The following is an 11,040-nucleotide window of genomic DNA, read 5'->3' as shown; positions in this document are numbered from 1 at the left end:
TTCAAGAGAGCTGCCTTAAATGTCAGTGAATGCAAATGTCATGTTCCTTAATTTGTCTGCAAGAGCTGTACTTCATTCAAACTGATACCAAAATATATTTTAAAAGTAGGCTTCACGTGTGAATGACACTGTTCTTTCCTTTTTCATGTGCAGCATTTCATGCCTGATTAACTGCTCAGTGCTCAAGAGCTGACGAATTTCTGCTGGAGATGAATGTTTAAAAGTGTATAAGAGAATTGAACAGTTTGCTGTATACTTACATCACACCCTGGATAAATTATACAGGGGTTAAGATTTACAGTAATTCCCTGAACACTCTTCTCTCATTGCCAGGAACTCTTACAGTGGAAGCACTTATTACTAACACTGTTACCTTGATCACAATGTTTTCCTTCTGATCTCAGACATGTAATTGGACACAATAGATTTCTTTCTTGTCACCTTTGAGGAAATTTGGTTTGCTCTCAGGAGCTGAGTGCAGCTGCTCGCTGAATGAATGAGTTTGCTCAGTTGTCAAGGAGGTAGCTACATCAACAAACTGAGTCACATTCAACATTTATAGAGAACAAAGTTTTCAGTCGTGAAATAATAATCAGTCGCTGTTTACTTTGGTTAGATTTACAAAGCAGTTGTTTTAAAGAGATTTTCTCTTGTAATTAACAACTGCTAAATAAAACACAACTGTAGAATCAAATTAAATACTTTCCAGTAAAACATTTAAATGTATTATGAAATTAACCGACCCGTGAAATAAAATGTTATACTCATTTTTTCCTTTTCATCCTTCACATCTCATCCTCTCATTCATTTGACCCAGTCTTAGTTTCAGGTACTTACTGAACTGTGATACTGTAAGATCTGTTTCTCTTTTTTCATCTAAAGAACAGCATAACTATAGTTTGTAAGTGACAGTTGACTTGACACCCCACTGCTTCTTTTCAAGTTTAGGCAATTAAAACTTCTTGGTTATTATATTCTTGATGTAGAAGATGGGACATTCAGCCAGGTCTCTGTATGCTAACATGGTTTTCTTTAAGATGTGTCATCCAACAGCAAACAGTACTTTTTTTCTCTAGAGTAAGATTCTTTATTTCATTATGAACACAGGAGGCTGATTTTATGGTGAAGACAGTTTCCATAGAGAGCAGCAGTGAGATTGCAGGAAAGGCAGTGAAAAGAACAGCACAGCAGTGTGAGGGCTTGTCAAAAGAAAAGTGTAAATCTCACATTGTACTGAGGTGAGGGATCAAAGTGTGGATATCTGGCAGCAGGAGGTGGGGGTGGGTGGGGTGACACGAGGAGGATTAAGGAGATGTGTTTACTGTACACCGAGCATACAAAATCTTTGGACCAATTGCCCTCGCCACGATTCCAGATGAAAGCCATGATCCTTTGCTGTCCTCAACCCATTTAATCCACTTCAGTGTTGAAGAGGAGAATGAGATTAAAGGGAAAGGGAAGGTTATAAGGAGGAGTCATGAACCTGAAGGAAAATGAACTGAAAGTTGGGGAAAAGGTCTTTTTTGCTGTATCGTTTTCATGGTTTTGGAGGTCGTTCTATCCATTATAATGATGAAGATTTTACTAACTTAATTGACATGTAATGACACCACCAGACAGCTGGGGGTTTCTTTGAACTTTCACTTTCATACAATCTCAACACACACACACACACACACACACACACACACACTGCACAAGTAAAATCAGCCCAGTGGAGGGTGCTTTGGCTCATTATGAGAAAACGGTCATTTTGAGACAGGAAACTGGAAGAAGTGTCTTGTTTAAAGTTTCTTTTGGTTTGAAATGCTCGCAGTGTTTCAAAGCAGACACCCACAGCTGCTGGGCAATTTAAAATGCAACACAATTCCCTTCGCACACTGACATAAAGAGACAAAAACAGGGACTGAGTGAAATGTGAGACAATACATAAAAGAAACAGTAAGAGAGGAGAACGCGAGGAGGGCGTTTAGCTCAAAGTGAACTGAAACATCAGTCCCATGATCCCTCATTTTCAGGCTGTCATCTGCTGTGAAGAAAAATGAGAGAGGAGGAAAACAAGAGCTGGAAGCCCAAAGAATACGAAAAGCACACTGAAGTTGCAGAAAGGAAAGCAATTTCAAATTTGATGTGCGATCGATGGTCTGCAGGAGTCTCCCAGACAAAAACACCCCCGACTGTCTTTCACCCTCTAAAGAGCAACAAAGTCTAAAACTTTCCTGACACCTCGCAGTCATGTTTTAGACAGTTTCCTCCGCCCAACATGTCATAGAGGAAGTTTCTAAAGTTTTTCCATTGAAACAGAAGACATCAAAGTATCTCTCCCCGAACGAACTGGCTGGATTTTTCTCTCTTGATTCTAATCCTCCCAGTGAGCTACAATGAGCTGATTAAAATGTGTGATTACAAACTGTTTCATGAGAAACTCAAAATAAACAGCATTTAATCAAATTTTCTCAATCCAGCACCCTGACTTCCAGGGAAGGAAACAAGCTACAATTCTTTGTGGACCTCTGTAAGTTTCAAGTGTGTGATACTCAAAGGTTGCTTTAAGTTGGAGAACACACTGAAGTGGCACTCCACTGATTTTACACGAGATTTTCAGTTTACGTAAGAGGAGTAGGACACTGCTCAACCAGTGATAGCAGCTGTATAATGTCCTTTGTTACTCTGGAGGAAACTTTCCAGAGTTGGAAAAATATTAACCCTGATGAAGTCAGCATGACTTTGACTTCAGGTTTCAGACTTCAGGGAGTCTAATGAAAAACATTACTGAGCTGCATTATGGGAACTGTAGGAGCCCCTGTTTTTGGAACTCGACATATAATAGGGACCACAAGTCTGGATATGCTTTTATTTTCAGTCTTGGAGTTCAATATTCACTCTCTTTTTAGCTTTGTTTTGCTCTTCACCAACTTCTGAGAGAAATGTCTGGCTCTCTAACAGCCAATGCTCAATGTTCACCAGCTTGTCACTAACTTTCTCTGATTGTATGATCGATAGTGTACAGTAAGTTTACTGAAGCTTAATCACTGTAAACAGCGCCTCCTGTGGCTGCTGATAAGATCAGTGAAATAGTAAAACCAAAACAATGAGCTAAAAGACACCAAAATGCACCATAAAGCTGCAAGGAACCTCAGAGTCATGGGATAATTCTTTGTGGTTTTGTCACTATGAACGATCCCTTTCACATTATACATTAATTTGTCAGTAATTTTTTCCATTATCAATATAAAGATATTGATGGGAGCAGCTTTAAACCTGCAATAACTAATTTTATTGCAACAGCATCATCATGACTGTTCAAGTTGACCCAGCTGGTGATCAGATGCTTATGTACAAACCCAGGAGATAAGGAGCAACAGAATCATTCATTGAGTTCTTTTTCTGTACATATGGAGAAGTCCATTATTCACTTTGTTTTAACTCCTGAAATATCTCTCTTTAGCTACCGAATGTTCCAGTGCACTCACCATTAATTTTGAGTTCTTTCATTGGAATCAGTTTCCTGCTGTGGCTACAAACAACTTCTGTAGTCAGGTAACCGTTCTCTTTGGTTTGGCACCACAAACAACCCCTTTCATGTTACACAGTACTTTGATCCACTGTTAATATATAAGCATATCAACTGGAGCAGCTTTAAAGAGACCAATTAGAGGGTTCAAATCAGTAAGGGAACAAAGATAAGAGCTTCTTTAAAAGAAGATACTTTGAAATGAATAATAAAATACACACTGATAGAACACAAAGGGAATATGAGTAAAACAAAAAGACATAATTCAGAGTAGATAAAAAGGAACAGTAATAAAACATTCACAGAAACACTGAGTAAAAAGAGACAAATATCTCTCAAAAAGGAGGATGGAGACATTAGACAGCACAGTCTGATGGACAGGTGGTTTCTGGAAAGTGCAGTGCTGCGATGCCTCAGAAACGAAAAAGTAGCGTCTACAGCAGCAACAGAACAAAAATCACTTTGATATGAGGACAGCACGAGCTTCACGGACCGCATGATTGACACGGGGATCTCGGAGTGACGTCAGCCGGTGGCGCTGCCTTCCAGGAGTGCGAGCGAGCGAGCGAGAGAGAGAGAGAGAGAGAGAGAGAGAGAGAGAGAGAGAGGAGCAGAAGCTGGAGAGCAGCGCATCTTCCACAGGAGTGAGACTGGAGGAGAGTGACTTTGGGACGCAGAGGAGGGTAAACTCACCTGAACTCACTTTACACTTTGGTATTTTCGAAATGTATTTCGATTTGTTCGATTTGTTCGTTTTTACAGTAATTCTTATATTTACTTACATTTGATGCTAGGTCATAAATGACTGTGGCTACACAAGGACAGGGAACCTATTTTAAGGTTATGAGAGTAATGTTTTGTTAACAGAAGATTTTTAAAATACACTTTTTAACGTTTGCCTCATACACGTGGTTATTGAACATGATTACTTGAGTTTGTTTGTTTTTGGATACATCGGGTTGCTTTAATGGGGTAAAGTTCAGATGGATTTTGTGTTTGTCATTGATCCGAGGATGTCCTAAAACCTGCGCCTGTTGTCTGTTTAAGTCCATGTCCCTGTCTCCACTGCCGTTTAAAATGTGTGCAAGGCAACTAATTGATGTCCACATCTCTCTGTTGTCCAGATTTCGTGATGCGCCACTCGTGCGTAAAGCCCTGGTACCATCTCCAGAGCGCACTGGCAGCGCAGAGAGGAAACACCTACCTGAAACCTCATTTAACCATCATAAACCTTTTCTTGGACACGTTCAGCCTATAAAAACTCATTTAAGTCTTTGGCAGCGGGGAACGAGAGAAGCAGAGGGAGAGGAGGAGGATTTCTTGGACAAACGCGACATCGGCAGATAGGAAGTGATTTCCACGCTTCAAAAAAAAAAAAGAGAAAAGTGAAGGAATGAACCCCAGTGGAGATTAAGTGTCAAACGTTCTTAAAGAACTGGAAATGGAAAATCAACCCTGAAACAAAACTGACAGTGGACGGCTCATTTAGTGAACATAAAGCAGGGCGTCTGGAGCGTTTTCACATCAAGAACACTGAACAGACTCATTTTACCGCGAACGGACTCTCCTAGGGTGAAGTTTTCCCCGAGACAATCCCTGTGTCAGGGTTTTTTTTTTTAAATTTATGATTTCCTTACATCACTCTGTACACTCTCACTACAATCCTGTCCTCTGAACACTGCATAGGCAACGTTTTAGGCTCAGTGACCATTGATTGATGTGTCTTGTGTGAGAAGATGTCTGAAAAAGAGGACCAAGACTCAAACATTCTTCTAAAAACCTAATCGATCATTTCTTGGTGGATTTTTTTCCTCAAAATGCTCACAGACTCTTAGTTTGTCAAAATCCATTTCATTTTCTCTTCAAACATGGAGAATGTGTCCATCCCCAGTGGTGCACCACCAGTCTGCAACGACTCTGTGGACTTGAACCGCAGTGACCTGAACTGTACTCCTCCCTCTGAGTTTTCCTTCTCCGTTGACCTTTATGTCATTTTGCCAGTCATATACTCTGTAATCTGTGCAGTGGGACTGACCGGCAACACGGCTGTCATCTACGTGATTCTCAAAGCCCCAAAGATGAAAACAGTCACCAATATGTTCATCCTGAACTTGGCCATTGCAGATGACTTGTTCACTTTGGTGTTGCCAATCAACATAGCTGAACACTTGTTGCACTACTGGCCTTTTGGTGAGGTTTTGTGCAAAGTCATCCTCAGCATAGACCACTACAACATCTTCTCCAGTATCTATTTTCTGACAGTTATGAGCATTGACCGGTACCTAGTCGTCTTGGCCACGGTGAGGTCCAAGCGTATGCCTTACCGCACATATCGAGCAGCCAAAATCATCTCATTATGTGTCTGGATCCTCGTTATCCTCATCGTTATGCCTTTCACTGTTTTCGCCGGTGTTTATGTCAGCCCAAATGACGGCAGAAAGAGCTGCGTGCTCAGCTTCCCCAGTCCTGAAAGTCTGTGGTTCAAAGCTAGCCGGATCTACACGCTCATCCTGGGCTTTGCCATCCCAGTCTCAACCATCTGTATCTTATACACCATGATGCTCTACAAGCTGAGGAACATGAGGCTCAACAGCAACGCCAAGGCACTGGACAAGGCCAAGAAGAAAGTCACTATCATGGTGTTCATCGTCTTGGCTGTCTGTCTGTTCTGCTGGACCCCATTCCACCTGAGCACCATCGTGGCTCTGACAACAGACCTGAGGACCACGCCACTACTGATCGGGATCTCTTACTTCATAACCAGCCTGAGCTACGCCAACTCCTGCCTCAACCCATTCCTCTATGCCTTCCTGGATGACAGTTTCAGGAAAGCCTTCAAGAAGATGTTAGAATGTAGACCGGCCTGAATGTGCAATATGACACATGAAACCTGCAGCCGAGATCTGCAGAGACTTACTGAGTGACAGTCACAGACTGTGACTGGAAAAACTGATTTGACTTCAGATTCAAATCTGAATTCTCAATGTGTGTGATTCAGATTTGATTGTTTGGTTTTTTTAAAGCTGCACTAGGCAACATTGTACAGTATTTGCACATGATAGCAGCAGGTAACTAAAATACATTTATCATTGATATCTAAAAACATGAAATTATGTCTTTAAACTGCACACAGCATTCTTAATGCAAAACATCTGGCTATAAATGCTTTTATTCTACAGTAAACCAGAGGGGGATAAACAGAACATTGGTGAGTCCAGCTCATCTAAAACAGAGAGCTGTTTGGGTGTCACACCTGGGCAGTAGATCTCATCCTAGCAGAAGTCAATTGAAGCCTCTCATTTATTGGGGACTGGATGTTTCTCTTTGTCACACAATTTGCCTAGTGCAGCTTTTTATGGCTCTGAGAGTACAGGGAGTATTGTAAGTTGACAGAGATGGAAAATATTACTTGCTACAGCGAATAAGAATGGTTGACAAAAGATGAGAACAATGGGGACAACAACAAGATGATAAAAAGCTGGATGTAACTGTCGGCAGAATTGCCCATCATCATTGTGACTGAAGAACTGGCCATTAAATCTGATTGTTTTACAGGTTAAGCCTGCAATTAAAATGTCAGACCTTTTTCATGAAGGTACAAAATCCAGCTGTGAGGCAGCGAGCCGAGATGGGTCATCACAAACAGTCGCGACCGTCACTGGACTCCGTCAAAACGCCTGTAAGGCCTGAACATCTGCCGTGTGGAGAAAATACAGCGTCACTGATTTGCATGCTGTCAATCAAATCTAGAATAGAGAATGAGAATGAGAATAGTCAGGGTTGAAGGGTAACATGATGCATGTCAGGGGATAACTGGTGTTTGGTTATAATATGTTCAGTGTTATCTACTACTAAAGGGAGAAAAGTACTGGTTTTAAAATAATCAAAGCTGGTTGGATTACTTAAATAGTGTGTGGTCATGTATACAAACAATCTGCCTTTAAAATATGTTGGGGATCCAAATTCTGAATTTTGTAGATTTCCTGAGATACCCAAGTTCTGCTTCTCAGGCAAATAAATTGCTTTTGCAAATTACCCAAACAATGAACAGGTTGAAGCATAGATTCTTATAATGATGGCATGTCTGGATGAAGAATTGCATTCTGGGACACATTTTTCCAAAATGTGTATCTCCCATTTAAGGAGATGAAAAAAAGAACCTTACCAACCCTGACAATAGTACTGTAGGCCTGATATGAGACAGGCATGGGACAGGAGGGCTATGTAAAGTGTAATGTTTCTCTTCACAAGTCTTGATTTTTATTTTTGTGAGCCTTTGTCGCCCTCTGTTGTTGACAGGATGGTGCTACCTGTAAATGCAGCCAGAGCCATTTACAGACTCGAAGTGAAAACACTACTGAAGGTGGTCGTACACCTTCACACAGCTTGTTTCACTGTCTGATATGTACATGTATAAGTATTCTTTAATAATGATAAGAATTTTCACTTCCTGGATATTCAGTATTTTTTGGTACCTGACTTACAGCTCACGTTCATTCACAGCTAGAAATGATAACAATGAGATTTACAATCATACTGTTCATAAACTCATGAAGACATCAAAAACATGATGGCACAGAGAGAAATAAAAAGCATGGGGGGCTTATTTGAAGCTTCACTGTGTATAATCACAAGATCAGTCAAAGAGGGTATATGTATATATTGGTGAAATTAAAAAATACATGCAAAGAAAACATTTTAAAATGTACTCAAGGTTCTAGTGGTAATGATTTGGTAAATTTGTTTGATATGGCTCTGCTCGTGTGGTGGTGGGAGATAAAACAGGGATCTGGACGTGTAAAAGACAAGAACTCCAGTCCATGAATTATATTTTTCACACATGTATCTAAAATTTAGCTGATATTTGGCATCTTTGAGACCTACATCTTATATAAAAACATCATGAGTTTGTAAAGGATCAACAAAGTCCATCAGTCAAAAAATTTAAAAAGGTTAAAAAGTCTTCTGCTCATTTATCTGTATTCACCTTCTGTTACAGGTCTCTGTCTTCAATGTTGTCTAATTTAACAGTGCAGAAAACTTCAGTGTAACAACAGACAGTATACTTCATTGGTTGTGATTGAATGTTAAACATAAGGCTCTTTTAAATGCCACAATGCAACGGTTACACCTTTCAATCTTTATTGGTGATTAAATGATGAAAGGTTCTCCTCCAACACTTCCTGTTGTAGATGATGTCAGCTTGTAGCAGTGATTTTAAGCATGTGATATAAATCAGCTTCTACAGAGGCTTCATCTGAATGGCTCTGACTGCAACACCCAAGTGTACACCAAGTGTAAGTGTTCTGCTGTAAATAGTTCAGTCTTTCTGCCATTTAATTGTACAGAGGAATCTATAGTCATAGTGATGTATAATCAGATATTCTTCATAGTTAAATCTTGTGTCACACAAATGATAAAGTATATAAAATTTGAGTTGATCATGAATCATCACATCTTTTATGCAGCTTTGTATTTATCATTAAGGAAATGATTTTATTTTTACCTCTAGTATCCATGTATTTTTATAATAGAATCAATGTTGCTTTATTTGACAGATACAATAAATGTGCAGATATCTGTTTTCATGGGAATTGTGCCAAAACAGTCCTTTATAAATATTTACAGTGCTGATGTACATTTTTTTTTTAAAGAAGGACATTGCATACAGATTCAGTATCATAGGTGGTTTGGCTTGGTGTCAGGGTCAGCTGAAAGGTTCTTTACATGGGTGACTACATCAGCCATCAGCTGAAGAGCAGTGGGATGGATTAGTGGTTAGAGCATCTTGTCAGCAAAAGGTCAGATATAATCTCAGCAACAGCCTGTAGTGTCCATGATGTACTGCTGAGCTGTCCAGTCACTATAAATGGACCAGGGAGATGATCCAGCGCAGGACACACTGAGTAGCTTGGTTACAGTAAGATGGATGCATCTTAAAGCAAGAATCATAATAATAATAAAACCAACCAAACCAGAGATACAAGAATCAATCCTAACAATTATTGCTTGTGTAGTCACAGTCTAAAGCTTATTCCTGTGCCATAAAGCTCATGTATTGTCCAAAAACTACTCAGTGAGCCACACTGTAGCACTAGGTGATCATTTTGACTCAGTCCCACATACACGGTCCTATTACTGGGTTTGCAAGGAAGGGCAAGGAAGCTGGTTTGCAAAGTATTGAGAGGCAGACTAATTGTTTGTTTTGATCTTTGATGGATTTTTTCCACAATAAGAAACTTACAAAATGAGGCAAGTCTTTTCCTTTACAATCACAACTGGTAGGATCCGATGATTCCTCACTTTGGTGCCATCCAGTGTAGTATAACATGGTGGCAGACAGCTACACCCCACCTGCAACACATTAGCCATAATCACTAAGTAAGCAACTGGCACTGTGCTGTTCTGTCCAGTGTGACCAATAAAACACTAAAACTGCTTTAAGTACATTTGAGGCAGACAGGTGAAATTATGATATTTACTACACTCAAGTGCAGTTAAAAATAAAGTACCACAACCCTGTTTGACTTGCTGACAGAGGCCTACAACTACTAGGTAGTAATTCTAGTTTCTTTGTGCCTTTACTTTGAAAAACGTGTTAGGACTTAACTTACTGACTTAATGTCTCCTTCCTGATGTTATTCTGCCTTTCCTACATTAGTCTTGATTTCAGTTCCATATATTACATATGTTCCAGGTTTGTAATCATCTGTGAAAATGGACCCATCCAGAAACTACCGAACCTAATTTTATTATAATTCTGTATAACTGTTGCAGTAACGATAGAAGGATCATGAAATCTACCTCTTAATATCTTTTTGTTCTTCAGAACAAAACAGCTCTTCCCCTTCTGTAAACTCATTTGTTAAATATTTATTTTATTCACTTCATTATTTTTATTCTCTCCTTGGTGGTCTCTCTCTTCCTTCATCCCTCTGTGTCTCAGTCTCTCTCTCTCTGCCTCACTTTCTGTCTGTTGTGTAAACAGTAGCATTTGACCCTGTTTCTACTTTAAACAGTGTCAAAGAGAGGAGCCACAGGAGTATGGGAGATCAGACAGACGCTTCATCAAATGGCACCATTAGAGATTAATTGTTTTTATTTACTTTTCAAAATGTTCTCCTCAGTTTTCAAATAAATGTCCTTTTATGGAGTGGTGAAACTCACTGAAAACCCAGCTTCAGTAAAAGATTGTGGTTTATGACATTAAAACTGTCTCTGGGTTATATCTTTTATTCACAGAATGTTCATGTGATTTTCAGGCACACACAGTTAAATGTGTCAGATTCAGACAACCGTATTTATCCCATAGGACAATTCAGTTTTGCAATCCGCCCAAATCACAAATGAAAAACGCACACAAACGGACATAGTGGGCTGCGTCAGACAACGAGTGAAGGACACTGAAACCCTGTGAGGCCCTTTGGGTACTGACTCACACAAGAGGGGTACATCCACAGCATAAATAAAATATATTGCACATTTCAGAATATATATTGCACAAAAAAGAAATAGATAGGAAATAA

At 39.7% G+C, this 11,040-nt stretch overlaps 1 protein-coding gene across 2 annotated transcripts; it reads left to right on the top strand.

The window, feature by feature from the left end:
* The first annotated feature begins 4,096 nt into the window (after positions 1 to 4,096).
* On the top strand, positions 4,097 to 9,108 carry npbwr2b (neuropeptides B/W receptor 2b). 2 transcript variants are annotated; one of them, XM_018682843.2, is made up of 2 exons: positions 4,097 to 4,197; positions 4,639 to 9,108. In XM_018682843.2, exon 2 carries the CDS (start codon positions 5,383 to 5,385, stop codon positions 6,379 to 6,381), a length of 999 nt encoding a protein of 332 aa, XP_018538359.1. In that variant the 5' UTR covers positions 4,097 to 4,197; positions 4,639 to 5,382; the 3' UTR covers positions 6,382 to 9,108. The 2 variants fall into 2 exon arrangements, with proteins under 2 accessions (XP_018538359.1, XP_050927414.1); XM_051071457.1 differs by having other exon boundaries at positions 4,097 to 4,228.
* The last annotated feature ends 1,932 nt before the right edge of the window (positions 9,109 to 11,040 follow it).

Source organism: Lates calcarifer, linkage group LG6, assembly GCF_001640805.2.
Source record: "Lates calcarifer isolate ASB-BC8 linkage group LG6, TLL_Latcal_v3, whole genome shotgun sequence".
In the NCBI taxonomy this organism is placed as follows: Eukaryota; Metazoa; Chordata; class Actinopteri; family Centropomidae; genus Lates; species Lates calcarifer.
The sequence above is the reverse complement of the archived record's forward strand: the minus strand, read 5'-3'. Positions and strand labels throughout refer to the sequence as shown.

Coding starts and splice junctions, on each gene's coding strand:
- npbwr2b (XM_018682843.2), top strand. CDS start 5,383: ATGGAGAATGTGTCCATCCCCAGTGGTGCACCACCAGTCTGCAACGAC.